Consider the following 19,948-nt stretch of genomic DNA (forward strand, 5'->3'; position numbering starts at 1 on the left):
GAGAGCAGGAAACACACACAAAAGTATCCTCTAAATAAGAAGGGAATGACCGTGAACAGACAAGAGTCGGCTGGGGTTGGCCGCTGCTCAGCCACCTGGTTAAAAAACGACTCTCGTGTAAAAATGGGAAATTATAACACATCAGGTAGACAAACAAAACCAGAAAAACCTGACTTCACTACACCTGCACAATAAATCAGTTAAATTCAGTTTGAGTCTTTAATGTTCCCACGTACAGCTTCGTTAAGCCGCCGCCACACATTTTTTCGATCACGCCATGTGGCTGCATTGTTCAGTTCGATTGCACATTTTCAGACTTCTAGAAACTGTTAACGGTGAAATGCATTTTAAAATTTGAAAAACAAAACATGGAAACCATAAGGATGATGACACAGGTCATTAATGACCAAATAAGATTTCATCTATGATGGGTATTTCCATTTCCAGTTTGGTCTTAAATTTGATTTAGAGGCATAGCTTTGGGCCAACAAGTGAATCCCAAAGAGCTGGAAATGTGCCGTATATGTGTGCAGTGAGTCCTTAAAAAATTGAGGAAATTCAACAGGTGGAGGAGGAAAGAAGTTCCAAGGCTCTTTCTTTTCAGTTGAAAATTTCAAATGTTTTTATTCTTATGGCACTGTCATGTTTAACTTAAAAAACAAAAACCTTCCAACATATTTTGGCACACAAGCCTTCATCAGGGGAGTCAGTAGATCAATTCTGGGTCCCCGTGTATGATTTATTGTAGATTTCTTTAACATTTTGTGCACATTTTTTTGAAAAGAAAAGCCTTTGAGTTTTTCGATGTTTAGTGCCTCAAATAGCAGCTAAACAGTTGACATTTAGCATTTCAGTTGATCAATCTACTGTTTGATAAGGTCTCGTCCTAAATGGTCTCATTGGAAAGGCAGCTGTCAAGAAGCCATTCTTAAAAAAAAGAAAAAAGAAATTGAGCAGAGTCCAATATTTTAGCACTTTCACACACCGAAGGAAATGCTGATCAGTGACCACAGACAGACAGCTAAAGGATAAAATAGTTTATTTTATAGTCTCATAGTAAAGGTAGGCCTCAACTTGCAAGACAATTGTTGGCAGTATGTACAACATACTTGTAATTTCCATGGAATGGAACTGGACAAAGACCTACTACACTAATAATATCCTTCTAAATAGAAATTAAATGGAAACAATATACATACCGTACACACACATTTCCTAGACACGAAAATGCTTCCTTTTTTTTTTTTCCTTGGAGGGGGGGGGGGGGATTCAGCAACATTGATTTTTACTGTGTAAAGCACAACACACTGACATGGACTTCTTTTGCTTCCCTGTACTGCAGGAGACGGGGGCTACTTTTTCAGATTCAAAACCTAGTTCATAACCTTGAAGAAAACTACATGTGACAAAATCAGCATCATCTCATGACTTGTGTGATCACTAAAGAAATGCATAACATACTGTTTGAACTTGAAAACATCCAATTAATGCTTTTTTGAAATATATAAAACGAGATGCCTAATGTATTCAGCCACCTAAAGTCATCCACTACTTCAAGCTAAAGGACAAAATACGATATAAGTTCAGGAATATTCTCCTTCAAAACATCAATTTCAACAGAACAGGTTTCTCTCTCTCTTTTCTTTTTTTTAATCATCTTGTGTTGACAAGTGTGTGCTGCAGGAAACGTCTGCAATCCAGTGGGGCTGAGGTGGGTTATCACTTTTAACATTTGCTCCGAGCATCTTCACATTCTTTACTGGAAAAAAAAAGAAAGCTACAAATGTTTTATTCATTTTTAAAAAGGTAAATCTTTCCAAAACTTTTTTCTTTTTTTATCTAGGTGTGTGTGTAAATTCTAAACAAAAACAAAAAAAAATACATAACATAGCAGTGCTTGAAAGAGTACACCTGGCTCATCCTTCCTCCCAAAGGAAAAAAAGATAACTTGGGGGAGGAGGAGGAGCTTTACTGAGGGTACACACACACACAAAAGAGCCTCGAGTCCTTACATAGCCAAGCTGCCTCTTTTTAGGATTTGGATTGATGTTGCTAAAGAAGGGGAGGATACCAATGATGGAGAACAAAAATCAACAGAGAAAGAGGGGTGGAGGAGGAGGGGAACCTGAAGCTCTCTAGGTGGATTGAAGCAGTTGTCTTTCACCCTGCTTACAACCTCTCTCCCGTGGGTGGAGACTGGCTGGAGAGAGACGATTGTGGCGGCTGTTGTGAGGAGATTTGATGGCGACGAGTCTCCAGTGCGAGCCCATCCAGAGATGGAGGAGAGAGGATGACGAGGGAGGCCGAGGTGGTCGTTGGCATGAAGGTAGGAGAGGTCGGTGAGCCTCGAGAGCTTTGAAGGCCGTCTCCCCTCTCGCCCTCCGCTGTGCTCTGCTGCCTCGACCGCACCTATTTTTTTTCCTTTTTTTATTTTTTCGTTTTAAGACGCTCGGCTCTCTAGCTTGCCTCCACGCGCACCTTCTTCCTGGTGGGTGGCTCTTCTGCCTCCGACTCCGAGCTGGAGTCGGAGCCGCCGTCGAAAGCCGACACGGCGCTGCCTTTGGGGTTGGTGTACAGGCTGCTGTCAGACGAGGAATAGTTGGCCTGGAGCTGAGCTGAGCCCTTCACTTTCTCCAGAGCGCGGACTGCGTGGACACAAAGGAACAGAGAACTCAAATTTACTGAAGAAACGATTGGTCTGAGGAAACACTGCTGATCATAATTCTCTGCTTTTATAAGCTGGACAGAAACCTGATTAGGATGCATTCAAAGCACTAACAGATTACTTTCAGCGCGAGATCTTGAAGTAATTAAACAGATTTCAAACAGTCAAACTTAAGAGTGAATCTGAATCCTGGGGCCAGAATCGCCCCAGCAAAGATACCAATCTGGATGGCATTAGAAATTGTGAAGGAGGGCATTTACTTTGGACTCTTACCTGCAGTTTCATGAGTTTAACAACTTCTCTTATTGGCAAATAGCTCTCCCGTGGCTATTCATACTACACCAAAGTAAAAAAAGTAGTAAATCAACTATTAAATGACAAAAAAGTTACAGCACCAATTTCTGTAGTTAAACTTCTTTAGACCGACAGAAAGGGCAGCTTCTTTGGGCCGGCCCACTCAACATTAAATTGGGTTGTTTGTCGCCCACAATGTCACATGAGCTCAATCAAACTGCTTCAAAGCCTGAAACTGGACTGTTTATTGAGCCTTCTAACAAACAAACAAACAAACAAAACCCTTAATTTTACATATATTATCTTATTTCTATCAGTTTTGCTACAGCTGGCATTTTTGTGCAATCTAATGCTTAAAAGGGGGGAAGGGAAAAAATCAGAGTGATGACGCAGGGGTCTCACAAAATTTTAGCCTCCTGAGACCATGCATCCTTATGTGGGAACACTGCACTCAGGATTTTCTGTATCCTACACTTAACTCTGCTCAATGAAGCGTATTATACTTTGTTAAAAGATGGTGACTTATTGTATTATAGTGTAAAATAAAGCAAATGCAACCATTTTCGGCTCAGTTATCAGGAGGGTTTAAGACTTTAAGAAACAAACGTGATTCATATACATATGGAAAACATCCTCATTTTGCACAAGAGTATATTAATGCACCATGTCTAAGCTACACCTTTCATTGAGTTTTGGAGGATTTTAGGTACATCAGAGAGCAGAACATGATGGTCCAAATTTGCTCAAGGTCTAAACAATGACAATATTTAGACCTTTGTCTCTCCAAAGTCTCTGAGAAAGCTTCCTGTACTCAACAGTTAAAACCATTTTTGTCTCTTGGATTCTCCAGTAATGCTTGGTACGAAATGCACATTTGTAGGTCCTTTTGCTTTTTATGTCGAAAATCAATCTTGTTTCCATCATTCTGAGCTTTGCCAGGTTTGTCTAATCCTTCACTCTGGTTTTAGTAACCACCATCTTCGTTTACATGACTGTTATGAGCTTACTGAAGAAAGCCGATTGTAACCTGGTTACTGAGAAGCGTGGAAATATTAGCCTTAGAGCAACCTCGGCCCTGGACGTAAAAATAGACAAGCACATCTCATACATAAACTTTAGAAACATGAGGGAGAGACGTTAGAGGGGCCATTCTCTTTTAGGTGATTACATGGAGGTACAAGGAGGCATGTTATTAAACGCTCAAACATAATGATAAAATGTTGTATTTCCCCCATGTAGTTGCAGATGATCCTATAGTAAATTTAGAACAGAAAAGGGGGCAGACTTGTTATTTTTCTAAAAAAAATAAAATAAATCTGTTTATGCGTAAAGAGCAGTGTGTTCTGAAACTATTCACACACACACACTCCTTTATCGCCAAAACATTCAAACAAACATTTATTGTTCGGCCGTCCACGCTTGCACCTATCAGGTGGAAAACCTCACAGCCGACCCAAACCAGCATTAATCAGCCCGCCTCTCCCCGATAAGAAGTGTTACCTTGTTGCTCAAGCAGTGCGTTCTGCCTCTTCAGGTCGTCGATGTCCTGCTGGTGTGTGTGGTTTTTCCGCCTCATGTACTGAATGTACTCTGTGGCTTTGTCTAGGATTTGAGCTCGAGACGCCTGTTTGGTAGACTGCTGTTAGTGACACATGCAAAAATTGAAGCAATGACGCAAGTATACAGAGTCTTTATCACATTTCTAACACAGTAACTCTAACCCCTGCCATGATGCTACGCAGACTGGCCCCAGAGAGCAGCACACTGCAGACTCAAACCACTGCAGGACACTACAGGGTATCTGAGACAGCAGTGCATTTCTCTACCTAGCTTGCCTTCTTTTAACCCCCTGAAATCTGCTAGCACTTCAGTCTGACATGCATAAGCTTTGTCATACCCCTGACAAGTTACGGTCAGAGGCCTCTCCTCGATTACAGCAGACAACAAACACTGCAGCAGCAACCAGCTCAGATTACAGCTTTGCCATCATGCCTACCTGGTGTCTGTCAGCTACTTGACCTGTACAAATTATGGCTGGGTATCACTGATTTTAAAAAAAAATCATTTAAAGGCTCCAACTTACCTTCTGTTTAAGAAAAACAAGTCTAATTTAAATTAAAGTGACAGTGACAGCAAGAGGTGTCCACCATAGAGAATGTGATACAATCCCCCGTTTCTAGGGAAAAGTGAAAAGTGCCAGATGTGTATGAGTGTCAAAGAAGGTGCCGAACCAAAGTTGCCTGCAGGTTTTTCTTGTGCAAACACTCGCTAACCAGTAGCTCAGGACAACTGGAGAAAGTGCTACACTCACTGGAAATGAGAACGCTTCCCTTAGAAGTAAAAGCTGTGCTGCAGAGCTGAAGCAAACATGATTTTCATTGAATGCCAATGATCTGTTTCCTGCTTGTGACGCAACAGCTCGGAGAGTAGCTGGACCATATTTGTAGACAACTCCATCACTTCCATTCAAACAACTGCAGCAATATGCTAGCGATCAAAGCAATCACAAGGCCAAATGGTCAGGGAACAACCTAGCAACAGGTGAGTCACTGGCCGGTCTGTAGGCCTGCGTGCCTGTGTCTTTAGCAATTATTTTCCTAGCAACTGCAATCAAACCTCCAGCAACCAGTTGGGGATTATGTATCCTTCACAACAGGCAGTTACCAGGTGGTCACTAACCACTCTAAGCCCAAGGCCTTATTCAGTTGATCTTTTATTGCCACACATCCAAAATTGGCAATAAGTTAATTTCACATGGCTAGCAATGGCACGTTTACAAAACTTCAATTAAGGTCATGCGTTGCAAAGAACACGCCACTGGAAATAAATTTAAGTATATTTGGGATTTAAGCTTTATTTAACTGTCTATACTGAGGCCACTATGTAGTTTATTCGAGTTGGCATATCTGCACTGCAATTTTGCTACTCGAATAGCACTTGTGAGTGGAACTTATCTCTTCAAGTTGAGCTGCTCTCTTCCCGTCAGTTTGGCAGATAGAGGCACAAGAAGTGCTCGTCAGAAATGCACAGATGGAAACGGCACCAATCGCAGTCATTGCAATGAAATGCAGTTACCTTTGTAGGGCGATGCATGTCTGGTCACGAGGTTTCATAGGATTTTGCAGTTACAACGTACCCACAGCATAAATTTAATGCAAACATTTAAACTCTACATTACTCTTATTGATAAAGGTAAGCCAAGTAGTATGGATAAATATATGTGGACATTTTCCTCTGCCTCAGAAGGTTAACACTGCTAACTGGACCTTCACCCCATCCACAGATGTGTTGCTGCCAGAGGAGGCAAAAAATGTCCATCAGATATATCCTACAGATGATATGGATGTCCCCAACTACTAATTTCATAACCGCTTTAATGCCTTTGCAGGTTAAACACTGCGTTAAAGGGGATACGAGTTGATTTCAGCTCCTTACCCTGCAACAAAACACATTTGGGCAGAAACACAACCCAAATATCTCCAAGTCTGATGGCAGTAAAGCTGCTCTTGGGTAGCGCTTTAGCAGCTCTACTGCTGAATTACAGCTCACCCCAAGAAACTCAGAAGGCTTTAAACCTTACTTCAACTCAAAGGCAGAAGCGGACTGACATTTAAGGAACAGACGTGTTTCTTCTTTCCCAAAAAGCAGTTAATCAATGGAAAATTAGAATTTAGACTGAGGATCAAGTCTAACAGTCAGGAAACAATAAGTGTGGCACCACCAGCCTTCCTTCCTTCTAGATTATAGGCTCAACATGCTTGCACTGAATGCACTTTCCAACGCTCAACTATTTAACACGTCCACATATTCTAAAGCAGCCAACATACTAGTGTTCATTATCTTGATCAAAACACTGCTTGAAAGAATTTTCCAAGATGCAATCTATCACATTTTTTTACTCTGCTTGTTTACGACATACATTACGGCCATTAGTGCAGGGGAAGGGGAGCTGTTGGGTAAGAAAAAACCAAACACTACTCAAGCCAAAATACCAACAAAAAACAGAAAAAAGATCAGAATTACAGTCAAACCACTGCAATCTTCTGTTTAACACTAGAAGGCCAGAACCACTAGGAACGTGAAAAAGATGCTCAATCATTAAAAAGGTTTGTTTATTTTGTAATTCGTCCCATATTTAAAGAGTTAAGCCTTCTGGTTAATCTGCCTGTTTATGATCAGCACATTGGTGCAAGTGATATGCCATAAACCAGCAGTCCCCGACTTTTGCGCCACGGACCAGCCTTTAAGGTGTCGCGTATAAATACAACAAAATAAAACTAGTACCGGTACCGAAAAAAAAAAGATTTATTCATAACACACGTGAAAAGACTCAGGAAAACCGAGTTAACGATAAAAACGATAAAAACGATAACAAAATAACGCTGAAAACCGATAAAAACCTTGAAAACCATACATTTCACACCTGAGCCTCAACTCTCGCGGCCCGGTACCAAATGACACACGGACCGGTACCGGTCCGAGGCCCGGGGACCGCTGCCATAAACAGCCTCATAACCATTTATGCTAGTGTGGCTCGATCAGCCACACTCATCTCAAAGAAGGTTCACAACTCCCAATCCGTAACTGAACAGGGGAAGTCCATATTCCTATTTTTTACGTTAATGCAAGTTTAAGGTCTAAAAATTGGCAAAATGTTTATTATTGGGAACTGTGACCAAAGACTGTGAACCTGCCCAAACCACAACAGACTGCCACTTGGTAATCTTTGAAACACAGACTCAGAAGCACAAAAGTACACTGATTTGATACCCAGCCATAACTTGTTTTGTTGTTTTACAGTGGGGCAAAAAAGTATTTAGTCAGCCACCGATTGTGCAAGTTCCCCCACTTAAAATGATGACAGAGGTCAGTAATTTGCACCAGAGGTACACTTCAACTGTGAGAGACAGAATGTGAAAAAAAAAATCCATGAATTCACATGGTAGGATTTGTAAAGAATTTATTCGTAAATCAGGGTGGAAAATAAGTATTTGGTCATCTCAAACAAGGAAAATCTCTGGCTCTCACAGACCTGTAACGTCTTCTGTAAGAAGCTTTTCTGTCCCCCACTCGTTACCTGTATGAATGGCACCTGTTTGAACTCATCATCTGTATAAAAGACACCTGTCCACAGCCTCAAACAGTCAGACTCCAAACTCCGCCATGGCCAAGACCAAAGAGCTTTCGAAGGACACCAGGAAAAGTATTGTAGACCTGCACCAGACTGGGAAGAGTGAATCTACAATAGGCAAGCAGCTTGGTGTGAAAAAATCAACTGTGGGAGCAATCATCAGAAAATGGAAGACATACAAGACCACTGATAATCTCCCTCGATCTGGGGCTCCACGCAAGATCTCATCCCGTGGGGTCAAAATGATCATGAGAACGGTGAGTAAAGATCCCAGAACCACACGGGGGGACCTGGTGAATGACCTGCAGAGAGCTGGGACCAAAGTAACAAAGGTCACCATCAGTAACACACTACAACGGCAGGGAATCAAATCCCGCAGTGCCAGACGTGTCCCGCTGCTGAAGCCAGTGCATGTCCAGGCCCGTCTGAAGTTTGCCAGAGAGCACATGGATGATACAGCAGAGGATTGGGAGAATGTCATGTGGTCAGATGAAACCAAAGTAGAACTTTTTGGTATAAACTCAACTCGTCGTGTTTGGAGGAAGAAGAATACTGAGTTGCATCCCAAGAACACCATACCTACTGTGAAGCATGGGGGTGGAAACATCATGCTATGGGGCTGTTTTTCTGCCAAGGGGACAGGACGACTGATCCGTGTTAAGGACAGAATGAATGGGGCCATGTATCGTGAGATTTTGAGCCAAAACCTCCTTCCATCAGTGAGAACTTTGAAGATGAAACGAGGCTGGGTCTTCCAACATGACAATGATCCAAAACACACCGCCCGGGCAACAAAGGAGTGGCTCCGTAAGAAGCATTTGAAAGTCCTGGAGTGGCCTAGCCAGTCTCCAGACCTCAACCCCATAGAAAATCTGTGGCGGGAGTTGAAAGTCCGTGTTGCTCGGCGACAGCCCCAAAACATCACTGCTCTCGAGAAGATCTGCATGGAGGAATGGGCCAAAATACCAGCTACTGTGTGTGCAAACCTGGTAAAGACCTATAGTAAACGTTTGACCTCTGTTATTGCCAACAAAGGTTATGTTACAAAGTATTGAGTTGTATTTTTGTTATTGACCAAATACTTATTTTCCACCCTGATTTACGAATAAATTCTTTACAAATCCTACCATGTGGATTCATGGATTTTTTTTTCACATTCTGTCTCTCACAGTTGAAGTGTACCTCTGGTGCAAATTACTGACCTCTGTCATCATTTTAGGTGGGGGAACTTGCACAATCGGTGGCTGACTAAATACTTTTTTGCCCCACTGTAATCGATAGCTAAACAGCGATGTCCATGTGGTGATTCGGACTGAGATAAATATAGCCGAGCGTCTTATCAAGCCATTTTGCACTGTGTGTTTCCTGAACTGAAATAAAACCCTTGTGCAGCCAGTTGCTGAACCCACTCTAAAAATTCTCTACGTCAATGATGTCAAAACAGGAAGAGAGCAACAAAATGTCCTCATAATAACTTCCCAATGCTGCTCCAAGTACTTAGACTGCATCACTGCCTTCCTGTTGCCAGTCTGCACCCTTCTACCATTTACCCTCCACTAATCAGCTGCCCAATCAATGCCCTCCACATGAAGCAACAAGACATCTGCATCTCTGAACATCTACATGCTGTTTTCTAAACATCATAAACAGTAAAATTCACATTTTAGCATAGACATGACACAATAACAATTCATTCAAATTCAAATATTTTTCATACATGAGTGTGTAGTTGGCATTTGTGTGGTAGGCAGACTTACAGGCTGAGTGTTACCAACCTTTTCTCCCTGCAGGGCGGGTACCGAGTCTCGGAGGCTGTGAAAGCTGTCTTTGATGTGGTCCCTACGCTTGCGCTCCAGCGCATTGTGGTGTGCCCGTTTGTCTGCCTGCAATGACAAGAGTCACAGGGCCTTAAGCCAGGCAGCAGAGCAGCGTGGGTAGAGGGACAGCGGGTGTCCAGCCGTCCCAGTCAAACGTTCACAAGCCGCTCTGCTGCCAAGTCGCACTCTGCAGTAAAACACTGCTTTGTGCTTTTAATTCAGTGCAGCCATCATTATTATTAACCAACCATTACAGAGGAGGAGGACTCATTTAAGATGTAGTTAATATCCCCAGTAAGGCATCAAAATTAGTTTGTCTTCAATCTATAATAAAACACTGAGAATGATAGTCACACATTTTTAAGGCCATCTTTAAACTGCTCAACAGCCTCAACCTGTAAAAATTCATTTTACTATTAAAGATGTAAATCCTTTCCTTTTCACCAACTTCAAAATTTGTGAAACATAACCCTCCTTTCTTCTTTTTTAATATCAACACACTTATCTTGTCATTTTAAAGAAATTCATATTAAAACAGGGACTGCAGTTCACTGAAACTCATGCAAATATTATCGCTCTGTAATCCACAAGATAAAAGGTTTAACCTCACAGTCCTCAACGGATTTCAATATCAGCAGCCGATATGACAGATTCTACATAGAAGGCCAGATCTTAGTGTAGACCGTCATTACTCTGATATTTTACCCAAATTTAAATATGACCGAAGGTGAGAAAACTTTTCTTTTTAACTAAACATAAGGAAGATATAACATATTTAAACACAAAATGCTTAAATTTATTAGACCAATAGTCATAAAAACAATCAAGCTAATATTTTAGAAATAGTCCAAAACTTGTTTAAATCTAAAAAATTATATTGGTATTTATTAGACAAACTGCATTTGTGTTTTTTAATACCTGCATTTATGCCGGCACACTGTACTCATCTGAGAAGTCCGAATTTAAGAACATCAGTCAACCATAGAAATCTAAATAAATAACTTTAAATTTTGCAAATTAAAGAGCATAAAGTGCATATTGGTGGATTAACAATCACAGAAACGTGAAAAATTATTTTGGTAATCACCAATAGTGTTAATCTAGTGTGACATAAACCTTACATTGGATAGTGGTCTAATAAATTTGCCAAGCACTGTAGATGCATTATTACATCTTAACATGCTAACAATGAAATGCTACTTCCAGCTCCCTCTTCATTTGCTGCAAAACTCTATTGTCTAAAATAGACCAAAATACGGAGAAATCTCTAAATTTGAACATGAAAACTAGTCACTGCAAACATGATGACAAATAATAGTGTCAGCTAACTCCCTGATGAGAAAGTAAACAGTTCAGCAGTCATGAACAGAGGTTGTTTTGCTCTCCAACCTTTATGGGGTTCGGCTTTTCACCGTAAATTTGAGGTTAATTTTAGGCTGTTGTATGAACTAAAATACAACATTTTTCATGTCTTTTGCCAAATCAAATAACTAGCTTAACTATAACAACCCAACACTATTAACAAACACCAACTAAAAACAGGCACATAACTAGCTGTTAATTCAAAACCACACATCTGAACTCCAATTATTAAACTCGAGGCATAAAACAGCTGCCATTAGCACATGACCAGAGCACTGATCAGCATGTAGTTCGGCCTGTTTTTAGGCCAAACAATTACAGCCTCCAATCAAATCTGACTCCTGACTAATCCATGCTGTCACCAGGCTGAGCCCAACTCCCAATAAGAGCCTCCAAAATCATCTGTACATCCACCATCACACAGCTTCAGCAAAGCACGAGATGTGACTAAAATATTAGCAATGAAAACAGAACAATATTTGTGGTCACGCCACAGTTTCAGGCAAAGAGAAGAGGAGACAGAAGTCAGGTGACCTTGTGTCATCTGACTCATTTTGTCCATGGATTACAACAAAAGCCAAAGTGGCCACGAGTGAGATGAAGAGCAGGTTAAGACAAGCCTTTCGCTGTGATCTCGGTGGGCGTAAAGCGTGACTCAAGTAATACTTTAAGCAAGTAAACATCCTGCTGAAGGTCTTAGCAAGAAGATAAATGCTGCAGAGCATGAACACATCCTAGACACCCTGAGTGTCACTGAAACTGAAACTTTAATTAAAAAAAAAAAAAAAACCCAAACAAAACCCCACATATATACCCTTAAAGCTACCCACAATGCATATCATGTGACTCAGTGGCAGCTGCTCCTACAGTGTGTTGCATAAAACAGAGACCAACCAGAAAGGAGAAAAAACCACCAGGACCATGTGCCTCATTGTGCCAAGCACTCCCTCCATTAATCCTTGCATGAACAAACATGACTGCTATTGATGGCATGTGCAATTACCAGTCTGGTGGCTGTATCTATGGATGCTTCAGCGACGAGACAATAGATACAGAAAGTGCACGTGGTTGACTTTCTTGTTCAACGGCAATGAGGGGAAGACTATTATGTTCAGTATATTAACAGGAGTAAAGCCCAGAGTATGTTAGCATTCATTTATTATAGAATTCCTGCTTGTTAAAAGCAAGTGGTGACTTACAGACAAGCTATTTAAAACACTGGAACTGCTTTAAATACAGTTACCAATCAACGCTGGCCATTAGGTTTACTTTCCCTTTTGTAAATGTACAGTTTATTTGGCTAAACTCAGAGCTGGACGATAAAAATGACAAAAGAAATGCCCATGAATAAAGTTTTGCTCAATATAAATATAAGATATGGTCACCATAAAGCTGACAAACCTTATTCCAGCATGTTTTGACAGATAAGACAAAAGACCAATGATAATGAGAACACAGAGCCACGTCAGCATAGGCTGACATAGGAGGTGTAGCCAGTAGCACCACATATGCTAGTGTTTGGGCTGCAGCAGTACAAGTGAGTGTGATTGAGATAAAACAAAATAAAAAGTTTAACGACGACTCAAGCTACGAGAACTTTGCTGAATGGAACTGTCCGATAACAAGACACGATGCCAGTAAGCACAGTCGATAATGTTGAATTAAAGGAACTGACCATTAACATTTCTCGTACTTTCAAAGCTGTACATGGACTGTAGAGCGACGGCTGGACAGCTGTGTCATTCTTCGCCACCACACTGGCTTTGTGGTCAAGTTGCACATCTGATCCATATGAGCGTCACTGCCCACTTTGTTGAGACGGCACTTTGCTTCTTATTCGAAAAAGAAAGTGTACTTTACTGATCCCCGTGGGGAAATTCCTCTCTGCATTTAACCCATTCACTCAGTGAAGCAGTGGGCAGCCATTGGGCGCCCGGGGAGCAGTGTGTAGGGACGGTACCTTGCTCAGGGGTACCTCAGGGTAGCTGTTCAGGGGAATACAACCCGTTCCTCTGCTTCAGGGAACAGACGTTATAGACATAACTGTTCGCTTGTGCCTTGGAGCACAAGTGGCCCTAAACTATCTGAATGTTCTCCTTTGCCTGCATTTGAAAGGTTCTTGAATTTGTACAGACAGTCTGAATCTATATTAAAAAAAAATATATATCATTTTTTTTAATATCGGATTAATATCTAGGTTATACTTATTTGGAACAGACCAAAGATTTCAGTTTTCCATTTGTGTTTGTGTTCTTGGTTGTATATCTTGGTATGAAAAAGAACCTCTAAGCTTGACCGAAATTGTGAGTCCATTTACAGCACGATTTATATTTCAGACTGATAAGAAAGAAATTATTGTTTTATGACTTTCTTTCCCATATCAGCCAGCCCTAGTTAAACCTCACAATAAACTCCAATCCAATAATTCCATAAAGCTGCTTTTGTTTCCTCATTTCTTTCCATTCGTTTAAAATTAGCAAAAATAAGCTTCACAGGCGGATTTTGACAGGCCTTTCACGCTTCTTCAAAGTCTTCGTTCACTATTAAGTGCTGATTTGAACAAAGTTCCACCACAGATATATATTTTAGTGCCTTTAAGTTACTCTTTGGCAATGTAAGTCGCACTCTCAAGAGGATGTTGAATATTTACAAAAACCATCAGAATTTGAATTTATAATAAATGTTTTAAAAGCATATAAATGTTAAATGTTCATGCAAAGTTTCATTGCACCAGTTAAAGAGGAGACAGGGTACATAAAGACATTTAAAACCACTGCAGTTTAAAACAGTTTCAAGGTCTGCAGTAGTGACTTATAAGTATAAAATGTAAGTACTTTTTTTTAAGGGAAAAGTGGTTCTGTTCGGACAGTAAATATCACATTAGTAAAGATAAGGTTAGTCATTTCATGAAAAATTTGATTTATTTAATACCACCCACCTCATGACCTCAGAGGTAAATGATTTTTAGTGGTACACCAACTTCAGTCTGTTTAATTGAGGCAAGATTTTACCTTCAGCCTATGAATATTTTATATAATTTAATATTTTTACAAGCCCGAAAGCAAAAAAACAAAACAACTGTATCTGAGAAGGTCTAGAGGAAACGCAATTATTTAGATTTATATGAAATGACCCAGCTGTCTGCACTATACATGCTCTAACCTACATAATTATAATTTATATTGAACACTAATCTAATAACGATTAGCGGTTAATATGAAACTGCTTTTTTACATTACAAAATTTTATTAATCTGAGTACCAGTGAGGGTACTTTTTACTACTGTTAAATGTGTCTTTGGGAAAAGAAAACATCTCAAATTCTGTTTGTTCTTGTTGTTTCTTTTGAAGGCAAAAAAAAGAGTGAAAATAAGCTGACAGAAAACCTTGTTTTGGGAAAATTAAACAATATAATTGCCCCCAAATATCAAGATGTGACCCCATAGTACCGACAGAAAAATAAGGAATCATGCCTCTTTCTGAGAGCAGATTAAAGGACAGACACCACACCCTTTACATAAAATAGCCACAAGATCTCCACGTATGTACTGTCACGTAACCTGACATACCTTTCAACAAGTCTGTTCCTTCAGAGAGCCAGGACTGCAGCAATGTTTTCTTTATTTCTGACTTGTGTAGGAAATTTTAATTCCAAGTGAATCCACTTTAAAGGTTACATCATGCACATAATTACATTTAACTAGGTCGCCAACACTAAACAGCTGCTATAAACACAGCAGTATCTGCATCGTCAAGCTACCTTGTTGAGCACATCAGGCTCCACAAAAAGCAGGTGTCCTATTACCTGCTTGCAACCATTATCACTTCACTGTAAAGCTGATACGTTCTGCTGGCGGCCTACGCCAGCTGAGCTTCTCCTCCGTTCTATTCATACCTGATCATGAGACATTACATAACACCACCAGGTGCCTAGCTGCTGCTTCCTGGCCATTCCTTGACCAACTCACCTTCCCCGCACGAAAGCCTACGCTGCTGTCAAAACTTTTTCCACCAGTAACCATGGAAACGCCACTAAAACAGATTCGCCAGCAAGTGAAGCAAAGTTGACGATTTAAAAAAAATGTCCTCATTAGGACATATTTAAGATCTTACAATGACTGGTTTCACTGTTCATTAGTTTATACATTTCTGTTCTTGGAGCTACAAAACAAATCATATTTTGCCCCTCGTACATTTTCTAACCATTACACACTGCATACCATACATACATTAAGTGCTTAGCAGCCCCTTTGCTCCATGACTAGACAGCGTTCAGTCTCTTATCTCACTTTCCAAGACATATCTACAGACAACAGGCCCACTTTCCACATCACTATTCAAGTTTTGAGAACTATTCAATGTCTGCCACACCAAAACCATCATTACATTTTATTCCTATCTCTGTTTGCACAGCTAAAGTGGTGAATTTAGCTTTTTGGAAACAGAAATTGCAATCTGGGAAGTGCAATCCTGAGAAAATACGAGCCACAATCTAATTAAAAAATAAATAAATAACTGAGAGCATCTGAACAAGCTGACAAAAGTATTCTTGGTGGTAAATTTACTTGTCTGTAGATAATTAAACCACGAAGAGACACCATTCTGTTCTATTACTGCTGTTTGGCAAAACAAGAAGAAGGAAACTTCTTTTTATCCTTTATAAAATAATGATATTTCTCCACGCATCTGTGAGCACATCTGCCAATGTTGCAACATTTTTTTATACACTTGAGACCACTTTTTTTTTAAGCCATCTGACAAACATCCAAAATTATGACTAAGGTAACACTTCAATAATTGTGCAAAGCACTGGTGATTTTTTTCTAAAAGCAACTTGCCAGGTTTTGCTCTAAAGCTAGCTTTTCTCTAACTGTCTGAAGCAGTAAGTCGGGGTTTTCCTGCAAATAAAATTAACTGTGTTAAATATATTTACTCTTTTTTTTTAATGGGGTTTAATCTAGTTTAAATTCACCCCCCAGAAACAGAAAAATGCATAAACTTCTTGTAAGTAAGGCAACCATAAGCAGACCAATGGGACTTGCTTGCATAATCAACCCCGAAAGGCCCATTTTAAGCAAGAAGAAAAATGCTCCTACTGTTCAGCAGAAAACGAAATATTTTCGGTATGCATGTATAAACTAGACAACACAAGCAGAACATTAAAGTCAGTATTGATCAAAAAATAAAGAGAGAATTGCCTCAGGTCTGTTGGGGGGGAACCAGCAAAAAGGCTATTTTCTAATCTTTATATCACTTCATGTTAACATGTTAACACTAATATTTCCTAAACAGCTCTTCCGCATTTTAATTCTAGTTATTTGACAGGCGGGGAAACATGGTGTTTTTGTGTGCACCAACCAAATCGTGCAGGGTGTTTTTTTTTCCCCTAGCTTGTATGCATGCAGCTATACGTCATTCATTTAGGCTGCCAGCCTTTTCGCTGCCTGTAGAGAGAAGATGGCTCTAATCACCGTCTGCAATACAGGAAAACATCCCGCTGCACCCTTTCCTGACACCAAGCCCTGTCCGAGGAGATGCAGCAGCCTCTCTACCCGTTACGCCCCCCTCAGCATCTGCATCATGGATGCAGAACAAAATGTAAACGCGCTCTCTTTACTAAGATGACCTACATGTATGATATGCAAACCTGATTGTGAGCGGAATCCCCGCGGAGGGGAGCAAAAAAGCCTGGGGTGGAAGAGGGGGGGAGACGACTCAGGCCACTAACCTGCTGCTACGGAGCACAGAAGGCTTTGTGTTAACCGGAAAAAAACAACAAACACGCGCACACACACAAAAAAGCCTCTGTAGGGATAAAGCTTTGGTCTAAATATAGATTTCGTGTTACAGTCTCCCTATGGTCGGGTATACACAGGATGGGGGATACCCTGCAATACACTGAAGCCGAGGATTATCGCTTCACTTGCAGAGATGCATGAACAACTACACGCAAAGCAAAAAATACCGTCCACACACACATATATAAATAAATTTAAAACATACACGTGTTATCATCGAGATAACCGCACTATCACATTCTCTCTCATGACTAGCCCCCACCACCCAAATAGTGCAATCTGACTAATACACCATAATAAATAAATAAAAATTAAATAAGCAAAGTGGTGATGAATAAGTTAACTTAGCAATAATCAGAGACACATTTTTTGTGTCGACAGTGGACAAATCCAGCATTACGCACCACAGAGTGATATCTCGGTGATTCTTCCTGCAAAGAAACAGAACAAAAAGTACAATTGTAGCCACAATTCTTCGTAAAGCTCCACAATCTCACTGTTTTCGCTGAAGAAAAGTAAGATAATTAATCAGGTCAACAATGAGCTGATGCAAGAAAGCCTACTGTTTCTTATCATTTAGCTGGAATCCCGATAAAATTACTCAGAAGATCAGAGCTAGCCAGCTTACTGCCAGCTAGCGCTTAGCCGACGAGCTAGTTGAGCTAAAACAAATTTCCAGCTGGCGGAATAACATCCTTAAAAAGCAAAAAGCAGCCATACTTACGTCACTATCGACTTCGATGTCATCGTTATCACTCATTCTTCGATTAAATAGGCTAGTTTAAACGGACGGGTGGCTAAAAAAACAACATGAATCAGCTTAGCACCGAGCGGCGCTCCTATACACGGACAGCTAACAGCTCACGTTCTGTTTGGACGGAGCCGAGGTGGACTCTACGGGCTCCACGTGACTGCACTCCACACACGCAGCTGCCACACCGCTGTACACATGCGCAGAAGCAAGAGGGCTTTTGGGAAGTGTAGTCGATAGGATTGTTTTTCTTAATTTCTCAGATGCAAATTAATATTTGTGGAGCATTTTACTACAGGTAGTATTTATAAAATATACAATTTCCCCTGGATGAGTCAAGAAAGCATTATACAGAAAGTCTGAATACCGTTGTAAATGTAAGCAGTTGTTATTTCTAAACTACAATATCCAGGAGGGATTTCGCTTGTATACTACGTCACAGCGTCTTTATTTTTCTGATTTGCATTCTGGGAATTGTGGTTGGAGTCGTATTTGTATGCCAGAAGAGCTAAACGGGCCATGGCTGAGACACGTGGATTTTAAGAACATACTGAAGAAACATAAACTCTCACATGCTCAGGCCCAGCTACAGCAGCCTACAAATATACACCAATCAGGCGATTCATTCCTAGTATGCCTCTCCTTCTTTTCTGTTTTTCTTTTTATTTCTTTTCATCTTGTTTGTGTTTTATGTGATTCGTTTTCTTTTTAGGGATCAAGAGTATGAAATTAAGATTGACTGAGTCCTGTCCAAAAACTATAACTTGTGTTGTTTTCTTAGTTTTTTTTTAAAAAAAAATGATAAAAACAATAAAATATCCTTGGGTTATTATTTGGGATACACAAAATAATGTTAATGATTCAATTGATAAACTAAAATTTAAGAAAACAAACAAACAGACCTTTCTGTAATGCCAGTGGAATAAATGCAAATAGGAGCTGGTCTCTGCACAAATAATAGCAAGAGTAAGAGCAATAATCTGCTCTGGGGCTTCCTTTTTTCACTAAATTGTGCTGTAGATAAGGAGCTTACACTGTGGATTATTCTGCACTGCAACAGTGAATTAGTAATTGTTTTTTTTTATGGCTGGGAGAAGCCTCCTCCATTCCCCCACCAGCAGGTCAAGAGACCACATCAGCTGCAGGCAACATCCTGTTTGCTTTCCCTGCTGCTTTACACCTGCACTGACCTTCATCCTTCTGTCAAGCCAGTCTAGATCATCTGCCTCTTCTATTTCTTGTATACTCCGCCAGTTTTGGGCCCCATCTACAATTTTCTTGAATCTTATTGTATGTCCTGCAGCAGGATGGCCCAACAGGGTCACCTAGAAATATGGTCAGTAACAGCATACCTGTTTTTAATAGAAGACAACACAATAAGGCCAGGCTTTAATAATGCATCTGCTGCAGTGAAGCCTCTCCGTCTTCATGCATGACAGCAAGAAGCCATCAAGCTGTGTATGTGCACCAAAATTGAATTTAAATTACCTCGAGGGATGGGTTATGTTATAGAATAATAAGATGATGAAGTAGATATAGCAAAAGTCAAAATTTTCTGCTGTCTCACCACACCCTTAATACTGTTTCTCACAGGCCTGAGCTGAGTTATGAAGTGTGGAGCACCATTACAGTTCACAGTGTTCAGGCTGCAGGAAGGTAGAGACACTGATTAACTATAGAAGAAGAAAAAACTATTAAAATCCAGGTATAAGGAAGACTTGGCTGTAATTACAGCTAGAAAAGATGATCTGTCCAGACTGAACCACCTTCCCCTCCCCCCCGTGTCCTTACAAGATTGGCCTGCTAAACCATTAAAATGCCCTCCTTTTGTCCCCTTGCAGCGTACTGGCATACTGGAAGAGCCCCAGTATGCAGACACCATTAGAGATTTTTTTTGTCCTTCTTGCCATTGTTGTTGGTGCATCACTTATGAAAAGGAGGAAGGGGGGGGGGGGGGGGGGGGGGGGGGGAGCACTGCAGTGCCAGATAAATGCTAGAAAAGTTTCACTACATCCTTAAACTGTCTTAGATGATATTACTGTAGATTATTCTTGTAAACTTTTATCAATAAATCAGTTAACTATACATTATCAGTGTTAATCTAAATGGAGCAAATGAAATACAGTATACT

The 19,948-nt window shown here is 40.4% G+C and overlaps 1 protein-coding gene across 7 annotated transcripts; it reads right to left on the reverse strand.

Moving 5' to 3' along the window:
* Positions 1 to 1,054: 1,054 nt before the first annotated feature.
* On the reverse strand, positions 1,055 to 17,947 carry max (myc associated factor X). Of its 7 annotated transcripts, none has more exons than XM_085372426.1 (5): positions 17,791 to 17,947; positions 17,471 to 17,497; positions 9,866 to 9,973; positions 4,460 to 4,583; positions 1,055 to 2,645 (listed from the first exon to the last, which is right to left on the reverse strand). In XM_085372426.1, the coding sequence occupies exons 1-5, from the start codon at positions 17,824 to 17,826 to the stop codon at positions 2,458 to 2,460; spliced, it is 483 nt and encodes a 160-aa protein (XP_085228552.1). In that variant the 5' UTR covers positions 17,827 to 17,947; the 3' UTR covers positions 1,055 to 2,457. The 7 variants fall into 7 exon arrangements, with proteins under 7 accessions (XP_085228552.1, XP_085228550.1, XP_085228548.1 ...); XM_085372424.1 differs by having other exon boundaries at positions 4,460 to 4,598; XM_085372422.1 differs by having other exon boundaries at positions 9,848 to 9,973.
* Positions 17,948 to 19,948: the final 2,001 nt, after the last annotated feature.

This window comes from Diplotaxodon limnothrissa, linkage group LG15, assembly GCF_057381915.1.
Source record: "Diplotaxodon limnothrissa isolate DT_005_m linkage group LG15, D_limnothrissa_male_GT1.1, whole genome shotgun sequence".
Lineage (NCBI taxonomy): Eukaryota > Metazoa > Chordata > Actinopteri > Cichliformes > Cichlidae > Diplotaxodon > Diplotaxodon limnothrissa.